The 17,155-nt window shown below is 37.3% G+C and overlaps 1 protein-coding gene across 2 annotated transcripts in view; it reads right to left on the bottom strand.

Annotated features, from left to right (window-relative positions):
* The window catches only part of LOC124795194 (pyrroline-5-carboxylate reductase 1, mitochondrial-like), a 154,449-nt gene that overhangs the window by 58,659 nt on the left and 78,635 nt on the right, over positions 1-17,155 (bottom strand). Inside the window, exon 3 of one of the 2 annotated variants that reach the window (XM_047259098.1) lies at positions 2,036-2,215. The exons of the other annotated variant lie outside the window; for it this stretch is intronic. Within the exon in view, the coding sequence (XP_047115054.1) occupies positions 2,036-2,215 (180 nt within the window). The remainder of the gene's footprint in view (positions 1-2,035; positions 2,216-17,155) is intronic. 2 annotated transcript variants of the gene reach the window in all.

Below are 17,155 nucleotides of genomic sequence, written 5' to 3'. Positions count from 1 at the left end.
TTTGTCTTTCCCTCTCCTTCCCTCTTTCCTGATGAAGCAACCATAGGTTGTGAAAGCTTGAATTTTGTGAGTGTGTCTGTGTTTGTTTGTGTGTCTATCAACATACCAACACTTTCGTTTGGTAAGTTACATCATCTTTGTTTTTAGATAAATTTGTAAATACTTTGACATGTCCTATATCCTTGTAAAAAGAGAGTTACGGATGAATAAAGCTGCTACTACTACTACTACTACTACTACTACTACATGTTTATACTATTACGATCATGTGTATACTACATTTCATTTTGCACTAACCTATTTACAATTTTACCTTTTTGTCAAAACTTTTGCACTATTTTGTTGAAATCATATGTGCAGTGCATGGATAAAAGGAACATGACACTTATAAGGAGCATGAAATGTTGGAATATTGGTATATGATGCAGAATGTAAACACAACAAGTATTAAGAAAATTTGATTAACATTGATTCCTCTCCAATAATAACAGTTATTTTAGCACCTGAGCATTAACTGTGATGTGACGCTTTCCAGTTGTTTGATTTTATAACACAGTACTTATATAACTAAGGTATATCATGATGATATGAACTGTCAGTTACCCAGTGAGATGATAGAGAGTGCTGGACCATGATGAAGAGTGTGAAGTAAAGGACTTCCAAAAAAATTTTTATCAAAAGTCAGAAAAAAACTGATAAAAGCATTTTAGTCAGAAGTTTCACTTGTAATTACAAATTTTCTAAATTGAACTCTATATATATATATATATATATATATATATATATATAAAAATTGCTTTAATTAATATGATTTACTAGTAATAATAACTCATGGCATTGTAATATTTAAACACAATTTTGTTTTATCAAATATTTTTACACATTGTAAAAAAAGAACAGACCTTGATTCACACCCTTGTAGCACATGACCTGCATGCTTGTCCTGACAGAGTCGTGTACATATTTCTGATGTGCAATGCTCGGGGAGGGGGAAGGGGGGGGGCAGGGTGGTATGTGGTGTTGGAGGGTGGGTTGACACTTACCGAACTAAGTGATACCAAGTCAACCCGAGTGTTGGTGATAGCACTATCATGTATTTTACTTACCATCTATGTATACCAATTATGATATGAATTCATATGTTCACTGAGGTATGCATATAAACAAGACTTTTCTGTCATGATTAAAGAACTTTCAGCTAATTATATAATCCAATTAGGTAAATTAGTAGAACAATATTGTACATGTGGCATAGTAGCTGCAGATGTGAGCATCTGATATATGTATGGTTTTGTGTATGCGAATGTATGTACTTTTCCTAGAGAAAGAGCAAGTGTTCAAAAGCTAATGTGGCTGTTTTCTGTTGCATGTTTCTATATGCCACACATCAGTCAGATATAGGTGAGTGGTTGCTGCCTTCCCTTAATTTTATATATTATTTCATCCAGGAATTACCGTTGTTGGAAAAAAAAAGAACACTACTGGTTCTGTGCTTACCTTATTTATATTGGAGAAGCACACTGGTCTACTCCCCAGAGCACACCATCAGTGCTGGACGTAGCCTTGCTAATAATGTACACTTGTTAACAATTACTAAATCTGCAGGCATGGAATATGAAGAATCTCTAACATGCATTCATTCAAGGCAGTTGTCCAACCTCAAAATCATTTTGCAATTAAAAAAATCATTCAGTCAAAATGCCCCAATTTGTCTCCCATGGCTCACAGCATGTGACTACCATGTGAAGGAATACAACAAAGGGACTTTCACTGTTTCTAGGAGCCATACCCTGTAGCAGTGTGGATGCTACCAATACACATATTTCTTGAAAGTATAACAATGTGCCAATGTGCCATATTACATTCATTGTCAAAACGTGTGTGTGTGTGTGTGTGTGTGTGTGTGTGTGCGCACATGCATGCATATAATATTATTTCTCATACTTTGTAAGTAGGTTTTTATGAGTTTAGTGCATTGCTAATATACTTGATAAATATTGCATTCATTTGACAAATAAATAGTAGCTATTCTTACCATCTCTATTTCTTCTATTGAAATCCCCATGGCTATTGAGAGCAATAAATGTTTTTCAGATATGACAGGTTTTATGTCACTGAGGACTAGTGGTACCACCACTGGTTTCACTGCCAAAAATATCACATTGCACTGCTTCATGACAGATGAGTTACAGAACAACACATTTGCACCAAGTTTCTGTGAACAAAATGTTTCCTTTTTACATGTATGTTTCCATTAATGTAATGTCATTGAAAAATATATTGTCCAATAATAAAATGATGAGACAGAACTGCTGGTCACTAATTACCTTCAGGATATGAAATTTTTATTACTGCTGATAGACACATATAAAAGTGCACAAAACCATCTTAGATTTTCGGACTATTAGTTTCTTCCATGGGGAGGTAAGAAGGATATTTTGGGGATTGTTAAAAAGCAGGGGCAGAATTAGCCATCATTGTGCAAAAAGTCATTAAGAATCTGCTACTATACTCTCATTATTCGTTCTTCCACTCACACCAGCAGTATTGAATACTGTTGTGGGGAAATGCATCAGAGTGAGCTAATACAATACTGTAGTCATGCATCATTAATGGGGTCAAAGTAAGTGACTTTAAATCTTCATGAGTGCTATTCTTATACCTAGTATTCATTCCAATAACTGAGCCATTGGTTTGAGAAAGGGATACATTACTTATGATAAATTTTGCTATAGATTAAATATACTTGTAAGGTGTAGTTGGTATCCTTGTTTCCTTGAATAGTCCTCTGCAGCACTTCTTGAGTTCATACCACAAATAATTTGTATTACACTTTTTGGACTCAGAAAACTTTAGCTTGGCATGACAAATTACTCTAAAAAGTGATCCCATATGACAGAACGGAATGAATGTAAGTGAACTATGCTAGCTTTTTTATTATTATATAATCTAGGTATAACAAAATACACACTGTAAATAAAGATTTGTTCAGGTGGTTCAGCAGTTCATTGGTATGTGGCTCTCAATTAAATTTATTATCAAATTGTAATCTCAAGAAGTTAACACTGTCAACCTCTTCTATTCATCATATTTTACTGTATACTGGAGAGGGAGATTCTTATTAGTTCTGAAATGTATATAGTGTGTTTTTCAAAGTTTAGTGACAAATAATTGCCAAGGAATCATTTTTTAATGTTCATGGAAATTTCATTAACTAAACTTTCTGAAACTATACTTGATTTGCCACCTATCGCAATGTTTGTATCATTTTTAAGCAAAATAAACTCAGCATCTTACAATACACTGAGGAATGGTCATTAATATACATAACTGAAGGAAAGAGACCTGCAATAGAAGCCTGTGGGACATCACATGTAATTAATTTCTATTTGGATTATGAGTGATATATATTAATACAGGACTCTTTCTATCAACACTCATTGTTTTTTGTCAGAAAGGTGCAATCTGAACCATTCTGTAGCATTTCCTGTTATGCCACAATATTTTAATTTATGTGAAATTATGTAATTTATGAAGTCAAGTGTCTTTGACAGATCAAAGAATATTACCAGTAGCCATTATTTACTGTTTAATGAATTAAGTACATTCTTGCTCTTATATATTGAAATACTTAAGAAATCCAAACTGTGGATTTGATATTTCAGTTGTTGAGTACTACCTGTCAGAAATTTAGACACCAAATCAGCCTAGTGGCTGCTCTAGCACTTGAGGGTTAGGCAACCCCTTCAACACTGCTTGTGTGTGTCCACCTGCATACAGGTACTAGAGCAGCTGCCAGGCTGAACTGTTGTCGACATTCCTGAAAGTTTTCATTTATATTGGAAAACAATCAATTTTGTGACTTTTACAAGTTACTAATAAGGTGCTAATTATTTAGTCTCACCTGCATGGTTTGATAGTTTAGTTTTTGAATCTCTGCATGTTAATCTAATTTACTAGATACAGTTTTTTTCATTTTTGTCAATGTCGATAGTTGAGTTTTGCAGTGCGTATTTGTGCACTACCACTTTTAGTATGGATAGGGACTGTGTTTGCTGTGTGCATATGTAATCTGCGGTGGTGACACTGCAATCTCAGCTCCAGGATGGATTAGCTTCGGTTACACAGCTTAAGGTTGCAGTAGATGGCCATTACTGTAGGGACAGTGCATAGGAATCCAATGGACATCCAGCATGACCTACAAATCCCCAAGTCAGTCCACACCAGTGGCCAGCCTAGTTACTATTTTCATTGAGGTTGACCGCTCATTCTTTGTCAAATGGGCAGTTACCTTGGGGCATGGCAGGCTGTGAAATATGTCCTGAGGGGCCAAACATGAGCCCTCCCTGGTTAGTCTGACAGAATGCAGGTGTTATCTGTGGCTGATAATGTCCCACAGCCAGGTGCAGTCATTTGTCCTGCTTCAGAGGAACCTCCCAGCCTGCAAGTTTGGGCAATCACAGGGGGTGAAATTATTGGTAGCTGCGAGCTCCACTGTTAGATGCTTTATGAGGCCACTTAGAGAAGTGGCTCCAAGGAGGAGAAGAAAGCCACTATGCACTTCATGTGCATACTGGGTGGAGTCATTCCAGATGAGAGATAGGTCTTTCTGGATGCCATAAGGAGCACAGGCTGCAGCCAGTTCACTTTGGTACCAATGATGTGTGCTTCTTTGGATCGGAAGAGATTATCTCTGGTTTCAAGTGGCTATCTGAAGTGGTAAAGGCTGCCAGTTGTGCTTGCAAGATGAAAGCAGTGTTCACAATTTGCAGCATAGTCGACAGGCCTGATCGCAGACCTCTGGTACAGAGCTGAGTGGAGGGTCAGAATCAGAGTCTCAGATGGTTCTGTAACCATGTAGGCTGCAGATTCCTCATCTTGTGCCATAGGGTGGTGGGGTTTTGGATTTCATTAAATACACTGAAGAGCCAAAGAAACTGGTACACCTGCCTAATATTGTCTTGGACCCCCACAAGCATGCAGAAGTGCTGCAACATGACATGGCATGTACTCAACTATCGCCTGAAGTAGTGCTGGAGGGAACTGACACCATGAATTGTGCAGGGCTGTCCATAAATCCATAAGAGTACGAGGGGATGGAAATCCCTTCTGAACAGCACATTGCAAGGCATGCTGGATATGCTCAATACTGTTCATGTCTGGGGACTTTGGAAGCCAGCGGAAGTGCTTAAGCTCAGAAGAGTGTTCCTGGAACCACTCTGTAGCATTTCTGGATGGGCAGAGTGTCACATTGTCCTGCTGGAATTGTCCAAGTCCATTGGAATGCGCAATGGACATGAATGGATGCAGATTATCTGATAGGATGTTTATGTACATGTTACCTGTGGGAGTCATATTTAGAGGTATCAGGGGTCCCATATCACTCCAGTTGCACATGCCCTGCACCATTACAGAGCCTCATCCATTTTGAGCAGTCCCTTGCTGACATGCAGGGTCCATGGATTCATGAGGTTTTCTCCATATCCGTACACGTCCATCTGCTCAATACAATTTGAAATGAGATTCATATGACCAGGCAACATGTTTCCAGTCATCAACAGTCCAGTGTTACTGTTAGTGGGCCTAGACAATATGTAAAGCTTTGTGTCTTGCAGTCATCAAGGGTGTATGAGTAGGCCTTTAGCTCCAAAAGCCCATATTGATGATATTTCATTGCGTGGTTCACACACTGACAATTTCTGCAGCAATTTCTGATAGGGTTGCACTTCTGTCATGTTGAAAGATTCTCTTCAGTTGTTGCGTGTCCCATCTTGCAGGATCTATTTCCGGCCACAGTGATTTCAGAGATTTGATGTTTTACCAGATTTCTGACATTCACAGTACACTCACAAAATGGTTTTATGGGAAAATCCCCACTTCATCATTACCTCAGAAATGCTCTGTCTCATCGTTCATACCCTGATTATAACACCATGTTCCAATCTACTTAAATCTTGATAACCAGCCATTGTTGCAGCAGTAACTGATCTAACAGCTGCACCAGACCCTTGTTGTCTTATATAGGCACTGTCGACTAGAGCACCATATCCTGCCTGTTTACATATCTCTGTATTTGAATACGCATGCCTATACCAGCTTCAGTGTATATCAAGAGTCCATTACATGCTTGAGGCAGCTATATGGGTAGTGGGGGCAGTGCAACATGGACTGGTTTTTTTTTTGCGTTAGAAGGTCTCAGGGAAACTCAAAAAGGGCTTCGGTCTCAAAGAGTGAAGGTTGAACACAGGAAGAACATAGATCTAGGAACTGTCAGTATAGTGCTTGTAAATTATCATAGCTGTGTTGGGAAAGTAAAAGAGCTCCAAGGGCGAATAGAAAGCACTGATGCTTGAATTGTTACAGACAGTGAAAGCTGGCTAAAGCCAGAAATAACTTCAGCTGAAATTTTTGTGAAGTATCTAATGGCGTGTGTAGATATTAAAGTCCATGGAAAAGAAATAGAAACGTTGAGGTTCACCGATGACATTGTAATTCAGTCAGAGACAGCAAAGGACTTGGAAGAGCAGTTGAACGGAACAGACAGTGTCTTGAAAGGAGGATATAAGATGAACATCAACAAAAGCAAAACAAGGGTAATGGAATGTAGTCGAATTAAGTCAGGTGATGCTGAGGGAATTGGATTGGGAAATGAGACACTTAAAGTAGTAAAGGAGTTTTGCTATTTGGGGAGCAAAATAACTGATGGTGGTCGAAGTAGAGAGGATATAAAATGTAGACTGGCAATGGCAAGGAAAGCGTTTCAGAAGAAGAGAAATTTGTTAACATCGAGTATAGATTTAAGTGTCAGGAAGTCGTTTCTGAAAGTATTTGTATGGACTGTAGCCATGTATGGAAGTGAAACATGGACGATAAATAGTTTGGACAAAAAGAGAATAGAAGCTTTCGAAATGTGGTGTTACAGAAGAATGCTGAAGATTAGATGGGTAGATCACATAACTAATGAGGAGGTATTGAATAGAAATGGGGAGAAGAGGAGTTTGTGGCAGAACTTGACAAGAAGAAGGGACCGGTTGGTAGAACATGTTCTGAGGCATCAAGGGATCACAAATTTAGGATTGGAGGGCAGCGTGGAGGGTAAAAATCATAGAGGGATACACTAAGCAGATTCAGAAGGATGTAGGTTGCACTAAGTACTGGGAGATGAAGAAGCTTACACAGGATAGAGTAGCATGGAGAGCTGCATCGAACCAGTCTCAGGACTGAAGACAACAACAACAACAATGGTGTTCATAAAGGAACAACAATGGTGTTCATAAAGGATAGGCTATATACAGTTGGTAGTGACATGTTTGTTGCTGTAGTTTATCTTGGAGCAAAATTATAGTGTATTGTTCTTATGAGTTAGTAGGGCAGACACCATTCTTTGCAACCAGAGGATAATAATAATTGGGTTCTTTTACTGACCTTCCAGTTCAGATGATTGCTGAAAGATCAAAGAAAACTTGAGTTTAATTTCAAACATGTACTCAACTCATACAATTACATATAGCAGGTGGTCAATTTACCCTCTATACGTTGGTGAAAATGCATGTTAAATCTGGAAGTATACATAAAACATCACCCAAAATTGTGCAGAATACATTCTCTGAAAATTATTTTGAACAGTTAGTTCATGAGCCCATTCAAATAGTAAACGGTTGTGAAAACACTTGGCCTATTAACAAGTAATCCTGAGCTACTAACAACATGAAATTGCATACAGGGATCAATGAATTGCAGGGTTGTCGTAGCAAGGCTGAATACCATACCTCTCAAATACACCAAAAATAAACAAATAATATATCTATTCAAAAAAGCAGATAAAAATTCGCATGACATCTGTCTGAGAGACAATCTCCACTCCTTCCAAATTAACAGTGTAATTGTAGACCAGATGTGGCTTGAACTCAAAGAAATAGTATTGACAACAGTTGAGTCATTTATATCAAGTAAATTAATAAATGATTTAGCTGATCCTCCATGATATGCAAAATAGCACAAAACACTGTTGCAGAAACATCGAAAAAAGAATGCAAAATTCAAACAAATGCAAAATACGCCAAGATTTGTGATCTTTTACAGAAGTTTGAAATTTAGCACAGACTTCAATGTGAGATGCTTATAATAATTTCCATAATAAAACTTTGTCTCAAAACCTGGCAGAAAATCGAAAAAGATTCTTGTCATGCGTAAAGTATGCTAGTGACAAGACACGATCACTGCCTTTTCTGTGCAATAGCAATGGAAACACTATTAATGAAAATACTGCTAAAGCAAATTTGCTGGATGCAACCTTCTGAAATTCCTTCACCAAAGAAGACACAGTAAATATTCCAGGATCTGAATCAAGAGCAGCTGTCGAAATGAGGAACTCAGAAGAATATATCCTCGGAATAGTGAAGCAACTTAAATCACTTAATAAAAGCAAGTCTTCTGGTCCAAATTATATACCAGTTAGGTTCCTTTCACAGTATGCTGATGCAATAGCTCCATACTTAACAATCATTCACAACTGCTTGCTCAGCAAAGATCTGTACCAAAAGACAGGAAAGTTGGATAGGTCACATGACTATTCGAGAAAGGTAATAGGAGTAATCTACTAAATTACAAACCCATATCATTAACATTGATGTAGAGCAGGATTTTGGAACATACATTGTGTTTGAGCATTATGAAGTACCTCAAAGAGAACATCTATTGACACACAGTCAACAGAGATTTAGAAAATATCATTTTTGTGAAACACAACTAGCTATTTAATCTCAAAAAGTGCTGAATACTATCGACAAAGGATTTCAAAATGATTCTGTTTCTAGATTACCACATGGCTTTTGCATCATACCTCACAATCTGCTTGTAATCAAATTGAGTGCTTATGGAATATCATATCAGTTATGTGACTGGATTCTTTATATCCTGTCAGAGAGGTCACAGTTCATAGTAATTGATGAAGAATCATTGAGTAAAACAGAAATAATTTCTGGCACTCCCCAAGACAGTGTTACAGGCCTTCTGCTGTTCCTTATCTATATAAATAATTTAGGAGACAATCTGAGCAGCCATCTTAGGTTGGTTGCAGATGGTGCTGTAGTTTATTACCTAGTAAAGATCAAAACAAAATGTGAAATGATTTAGATAAGATATCTATATGGTACAACAATTGGCAATTGGCCCTATATAATGAAAAGTATGAGGTCATCCATATGAATACTAAAAGGAATCCATTAGACTTCAGTTACATGATAAATTAGTCAAATGTAAAGGCTGTAAATTTAACTAAATACTTAGGAATTACAATTACAGACAACTTCAATTGGAAATAACGTATGGAAACTGTTGTGGGGAAGGCAAACCAAAGACAGTGTTTTATCGATGGAGCACAGAAAATGCAACAAACCTGCTAAAGAGACTGCCTATACTACACTTGTCCATCTTTCGCAGTACTGCTGCATGGTGTGGGGTCCTTGCTAGAAAGGATCATTGGAGTACATCAAGAAAGTTCAAAGACTGGTAGAACATTTCAGATTATCAAGAAATGGGAGAGAGAGTGTCATGAACATGATACAGGATCTGATGTAGAAATCATTAAAACAAAGGCTTTTTTCATTGCAGTGGGTCATTCTCATGAAATTTCAACTATCAACTTTTTATTCCAACTGCAAAAATATTTTGTTGATGATGAACTACATAGGGAGAAATGACCATCATAATAAAATAAGGGAAATCAGAGCTTACACAGAAAGTTATAGGTGTTCATTTTTCCGCACACTGTTCAAGAGTGGAATAATACAGAATTAGTGTTAAGGTGGTTTGATAAACCATCTGCGAGGCACTTGAGTGTAATTTGGAGATTTAGTAACATTTTGCAGGATATCTTATACCCACCAGTCCACTTACAGGTAAGTGTAGAGCTATTAAGAAGAAATGTGGAAATGTAATATTTAAATCCCTAGACTTAAGTTCTTAGTATACAGACCTCTACATAGAAACCTGTGGAACTTAAATTACCACAGATACTATGGTAGTTATAGTGGTGGCAGTATAAAGGGAAAACGTATCCTTCTCTAAACCAGATGAAACAACTTCTGAGCCAACTATATTCCAAAACCAAGGTTTTAATTTTCATGAGTAATTTCAATAGCAATTTATTAACTAAAAATGATAGAAGGAGAGAATTAGAATATGTGATGAAATTGTTCAACCTAATTGCAGTAGTTAACTCTTCCACTAGAATAACATGTAACTCATGGAGTCTGTTTGACAAAACACCCATTGACAGGAGCAGGAGCAACTATATTAATGTAAGTCAGATTCTCAATAGATTCTCAGATCCTGATGGTCAACTGCTCACAGTAAATGACATTAGTCTTTGTGATGAAGTTAATCACTTCTTTAAATCTTTAAGGTCAGTCAATAATGATACCCTAGAAACCTTCAGTCTTCACTTGGAGGAGTTATACTGGTAATGAATGTCACTGAAAAGGTTAACCTGTTTTCTAACAATTTTGGGTCACTATCTGAAGCTGTATTTAGAAGAATTGTTAAGTAACAATTCTGAGGCTACAGAGGGAAACACTGGATTACTGGAGGAAGTTACATGAATTACTAAGGGTATATTGTACGCCCATAAAAAAATACTACTCTAGATTGTACTATAATATTTTAAGAAGAGGCATTAAAAATCCAAAAGTAAGTGCAACACACTGAATTTGATAGCTCCAGCAACAAAGCAAAAACTATTTGGCAAGTTATGAAAAGAAGAGTGGGAAAAAATAGAGTGCACATCTGATATACAAATAAGTCCAGGTGCAGATCCAAGGATGGGGTGGGAAAAGGGGAGAAGGGGGAAGAAGGGTGTCATGGGGATAAAGCCCCCTCCCTCTCCTTCAAAAAAAAGTATCATTAACGGTGACAGTCTCAAAAATGGCAAGGAATTCAACAAATTAGTAGCCACATTTAATATAACATAATTTTAGTTGCTTGTATGAGTGACTGCCCTCATGGGTGGACTTGCACCATGAACACACACACACACACACACACACACACACACACACACACACACATATCACACACACACACGCGCGCACACACACACACACACACACACACACACACACACACACACACACACATTCCTGGGTTGACCATTCCTGCTGTCAATAACCAATCCAGTATGGAACATTAGTCAACAGATAGAACCAACAAACAACAGAGAGTGAGAGAAGACAAATTTATGTCCAGGTAGAACTTGCTCCCAATATTCTTTGGATATATTCCAGCCTCTACCTTCCCATACAGTTTTAACCCTTCACAGCTCCCTCAAGTACTATGTAAGTTATTCCCTAATGCCCCAACACCTTTCCTATCTTCCTGACTCTTCTTCTTGTCTATGTTTTCCACATGTTTCTCTCCTCAACTATTCTGTGGAATTGACCCTATGCAGTCAAATGTGTGAGGCCATCTACACAAACGCTAAAAGGAATCCATTACACTTCAGTTACACAATAAATCAATCAAATCTAAAGAAATTGTACAAATTAGAACCACATTTAATACAGGATATTTTTCAGGAATGCCATCTTTACCTCTGTCAGTCTGCTTTTCATGTTTTCCTTGCATGAATTGTCATTTGTAAGTTTTATTTGAAGGTGGCAAAATTCCTTAATTTCATCTACTATGTGCTCCCCAGCAGAATTCCTTAATTTCATCTACTATGTGCTCCCCACATTTGATGTTAAGTTTATAGCTATCTCATTTCTGCTACTCCACATTACTTTCGTCTTTATTTAGTTCACTTTGAATCCGAGATATGTACTTATTATACTGTTCAGTTCTTACTTTCACTTTCACTGAAAGTAACAATCTTATCAGTGAATCTTAGCATTGATATTCTTCCCCCTTGAATTTAATTTCTGCTTCTGAACCCTTCTTTTATTTGCACCACTGCTTCTTTGATATACTGATTGGATAACAGGTGCAAAGAACTACATCCCTGTATTATAAACTTCGTATCCAGGGACTTCATTCTTTGTCTTTATTCTTATTTTTCTCGCTTGGTTTTCATATATATTGTATATTATACATCTTTTCATGGCTTTACATGGTCTACACCCATCAACCTGAGAATTACTAACATCTTGAACTATTTTACTTTGTTGAATGTCTTCCAGATCAATTCCCATTTCTTCTTCTAGCACATCAGAAGATAATTCCTCTGCTTTACAGAAGTCTTCAATGTACTCTTTCTGCTTATCTGCTCTCTCTTGCTTTTGCATTTGAATTCCTATTGCAATCTTAATGTTGCTTTTAACTTCAAAGAGAGTGTTATGACTATCCTAGTTAGACAAGATTTCTTTGCTGTTACCTTCCTTGTACCTATATTTGTCTGTCCAACTTTTGTAATTCACTTTTTTGTGATATCCATTCCACTTCAACTGAGCTGCCTATTGTGATATTCATTATCACAGTATCCACCCTACAGAACTTCAAATCCACCTCATCATTCACCAGTACTTCGATATCCCACTTGTTTTTGGCATTCATTCTTCCAGATGAGTCTCTCAAACTTTAGTCTACTCTTCACTCTCCATCATAACTAAATTGTGGTCTGACTGTTCTGACTGGATATATATCTGCTCTTGGGCATACCTTACACTCCACTATCTGATTTCCAAATCTCTGTCTGACAATGATATAATCCAATTGGAATCTTCCTCTACCTCCATGCCTTTTGCAAGTATATCTCCTCCTATTGTGATTTTTGAATAGTTGCAGCTTATTACTAGCTGAAATTTAATGCAGACTTCTATTAATCTTTCTCTTCTCCAATTCCTACCACTGAGCTCATGTTCTCCCGTAACATCATCTTCAGTTATTTTTACTACAACAACATTCTAATCCCCCATGATTATTAAATTATCTTTTCCCTTGACACACTGAGTTGCCCTCATATATTCTCCCTCTTCATCTCACAATAGCATATACAACATCTGTCCAAACACTTCTGAGACTGAGTTTTTTCATGGTGTACAAGCAATGTTGGTGCAGTAACTATGATGGCATCTTAAACTAACAACTGTAAATGACAGATACACTCTTGACCAGTCAGTCAGGAGCAGGCAGTTTTAAGTAGTGGATGTGCAGCCATAGTGTGTCAAAGTTGTTGTTGTGGAGCAAAATCTCTAAATTAAGTGCTCAAGACCTTCTCTAAACTGTTTGGAAGGAAGGAGAGAAAAGGGTGTGCTATGTTTGTCCTACGCACTCTGACTCTCAAACAAAAACAATGACATGTGAATGCACACTGCAACTTGATTGTAATGCAAAGCACAGACTGTTATTTTATGAAAAAAATAAAAATAAAACTATCACATGTGACAAGACTTTATGATGATGATGATGTTGGTTTGTAGGGTGCCCAACTTCATGGTCATCAATGCCTGTTCAAGATCCAAATCTGTCTGTTTCCAGTCTTGGCACTTTCCAAATGATGATGAGATGATGAGGACAACACAGACACCCAGACCCCGAGCAGAGAAAATCCCTGAACCAGCTGGCAATCGAATCCGGGGACAAGACTTGATGTTATCAATACCAACCTACTAAAAAACAATAAGATGTAGAAATTCACAGAAAGGGTCAATGCTTTGATGATACAACCAATATTGAAGCCAATGCAAAATGCAAGTTGGACGGCATCCCAATGGAGTACTCTTCTGAGTGTTTCATGTCACTGTATGAACATTCTGTGTGTTGTATGAAGTGAGGGAAGACTATGTAGAATACCTAAAGCAGTAAAACCACCATCTTCACTTTTCTCTGTTTTATTATCAATTTGGTTTCAAGACTTTTTGGACTGATGGAGTCTACCTGAATTATTGCTATTGATATTGGCTTGCTGCTGATTCTGCACACATGATCACTGTCTCTAGCAACTGAAGCCAGTCTGACTTCAGTTGCCTTGTCTACTTTCAGCAAAGGCCTTCTTGGCCGAAAGCTTACTTTCTGACAGTCTTTTTTCTGTGCATATCTGTGACTCACTTCTGCACTATACAGTGAGTAGCAACTACCCTTTTCATAATATTGTTACATTCCATCCTGGATTTTCCATTGTTCAAATCCTATTCTAGTTATATTATTTTCTGCTGCTGTCAGTACGACCATTTATTCATCTGACTGAAGATCCTTACCTTCGTCTTTCACTTTACTGATCCCTACTACCACTAGAATGAGCCTTTTCATTTTCCATTTCAGATTTCATGCCTTTCTTACCACTATCACACCTCTGACATTCCACACTCCATTTACTATCATTTATTATTCAATCTTTTATCATAGTCACTTCCCTCTTGGTAATCCCCTCATGGAAATCAGAATATGTAATCTTTCACCTGTGAAGAGAATCATCATCACACATTTTCAATTACTAGCTGTATATTCTGTAGATACACATTACATGTCTTTAATGCAGTGGTTTTTGTTACCTCATGCATCCTCATACCACTGATTATTGCTGACTCTTTCACCTCTTTGCAGTTCTCCACAAAAAGTGCATGAGACCTCCCCCAAACACTGCCTTCTATTCCTCCTTCTTTGACATGGCTGTCAGCAGAATGAGAGTGACTCCTAATATTGAAAGTCACTGGACACCATTGCTGATGGGACCAAGGCATTCTGATTACCAGTCAAAGATGCTAGTCCTAGACCTCCAACAATAAAAATAAATAACTGAATGACTGGCTTTCCCATAGGTAAAAGCCATTGAAAGAACAGCATTCTCCGTCATTTCTATCCTCATATATCCTTTGTTCATAGTCACCGTACTAAGCACAATACTGATAGTATTGAGGACAGTCTTCTATTTTACACTATGGAAATTATGACATTATCAGAATTGTGAGAGTTTGTTACCATTACAGTTCCTATATCTCTTATATTTCATGATACGTTCCTCAAATTTTTGGAGGAATGCTTTTAAAATGCTATATTTCTGTAAACTGCACTTTCATTGATGCTATATAAAGTGATGTCCTACATAGTTATGTAAACAAATCATTATTGTTATTATTATTATTATTATTGTTGTTGTTGTTGTTGTTATTATTACTATATTGAGCTGTATCTGATTCTGAGATATTTTATACATTTTATTGTTGTAATTATTATTACAATATTACTGTACAATCAATAAAATTGTAAGCATTCATAGCAGGTTAAAACAGTGGGTGACCACAAGCAATATTTTTGGTAGGTAGGGGAAGAGGCGGGAGGCAGCAGCTAACTGTAAACCTTCCCCTTCCAGAACCAAACTGGCTGTAAAGAATCAGTCAGTGATGTGACAGGCCTCCTACATGAAGTTAACATCACCAAAGTCAGTCAGATACATTTAACTCTTATCACGGTTGCAGAAATCAGAAAGGCAGCAAAAGAGATTAAAATAAAAACTTTATCCACAAGGATTCGTAGGTACTGTCACAAGTATATAAGTGCAGCCCCATGTCACACAATTAACAAATCCCTACATCGAGGTTCAATCCCACTGAAATTAAAATATGCATGTGTGAAACCACTTTTCAAGAAGGGTAAGAAAACTGAAGCAACAAACCACCATCCAATCTCTCTGGTAACGCATTTTGTCAAGGTCCTAGAAGAAACAATGTTCAGGCAGCAGTCAGAATCCTGTGACCTCTCCAAGGGTTATGACTGTGTCAAACATGAAATTCTGCCAAATAAAACAGAATTCAATGAGTTAAGCAGAATAGAGTGGGTGTGGACTAAGTTTTACCCAACAGACAGGTGGCATATTACTGACAATAAGTGGGGCACATTCAACTGTGGAATGCCACAAGGCTTGGTGCTGGGGCTCTTGATGTTCCTTATATTTTTAATGCAGCCCCCCCCTCCCCCCCCAACTGCCACCATTCTGTTCCATTGCAGTGAACAAATTTACCCCCTTTGCAGATAATATTTGTCTCCTACTGAATGCAACAGTTAGGGAAAATGTTAAAATCTCAGTTATTTGATGATAAATTCAGTTGGTTTAATTGTAATTAATTTCATGTGACAGAAAGAAAAAGAGGATATAAATATAAAACATAATGGACAAAAACTACAGCAAGTGGACTCTGGCAAATTCTTGGGTGTGTACATTGATAGCAAACTAAATAGGTCCTGCCATATCCTAGATCTGGGACTTTTGTCTTACACATAACTGCATCATATACACATAAGGATACTGTCAGTGAAGCTTACTTTAGATATTTGCATGCACTGCTGTTTTACTGCATCATTTGGCCATCACTGGCCTTCTGGAGGTGAAATTCCGAAGTTATTCAAGACACAGTCATTGAATACACCATGCAGATTACTGAAAAGACGTCAAGGAAATGGGGAAAGACCTCTAAATGGAAGACTAACAGCTTCCAACCAAGAATAAACAGTAGAAAGAAAAAAAATTGCCCTCGTCCTCATGTCACGTGGGCTCCTCTCATTCTAGGGTCTGAGTGAGCTAAAACTCCTCTCCAATTGTCTGAAACCTATCCCTCTTTCCTCAGTGACAAAGGAATTAACAGTTCTGAGTTCTAGAAATAGATTTTTTTCTGCTTTTTGTGTCTATCAGCACTGCTGGAATTTAGCCAGCTGGAGGTAAGTTCTTGTCAGCTATACTGTTTTCTTGCATCATTACAGTTTCCTAGTTCGCATAAAAATGTGTCATCCTAAGTCATTATGTAGCATATATGCGACATACAACTTTAATTTTTTTCTAGACCAGCAATTGAACTAAACTCCTATGTTTGGCTGAAGCACATACATTACACAGCTGCTTTGTGTGCTTCACTTGTTTTCGTTTCCGTATTTTCCCAAGTAGGTCTCAGCATTTGCTTGAAGTAAGGTGTTTATCACAATGTCAGCAAGACTTCAAGAAATAAAGTCAATTTGTTTTTTGTAATTTCAGAGTAGAATGTGTTTAGAACATAGTACAGTAAGCCAATATACCTTCCTCCATCAAATAAGTGGTAGTTCGTTTCATCACAACAATACTGTGATATTTTTATTTCAGTGAACCAATGGGTATACTTTCATGTTCCAGTGTTCTCATAATTTTATAGGTATTTAACATTGAATTTTCTGAATATTGCACATATTTCAGTTATTT

Source organism: Schistocerca piceifrons, chromosome 4 (assembly GCF_021461385.2).
Source record: "Schistocerca piceifrons isolate TAMUIC-IGC-003096 chromosome 4, iqSchPice1.1, whole genome shotgun sequence".
Classification (NCBI taxonomy): Eukaryota; Metazoa; Arthropoda; class Insecta; order Orthoptera; family Acrididae; genus Schistocerca; species Schistocerca piceifrons.
Note: the sequence above shows the minus strand (reverse complement) of the source record. Positions and strands in the feature narration are given on the sequence as shown.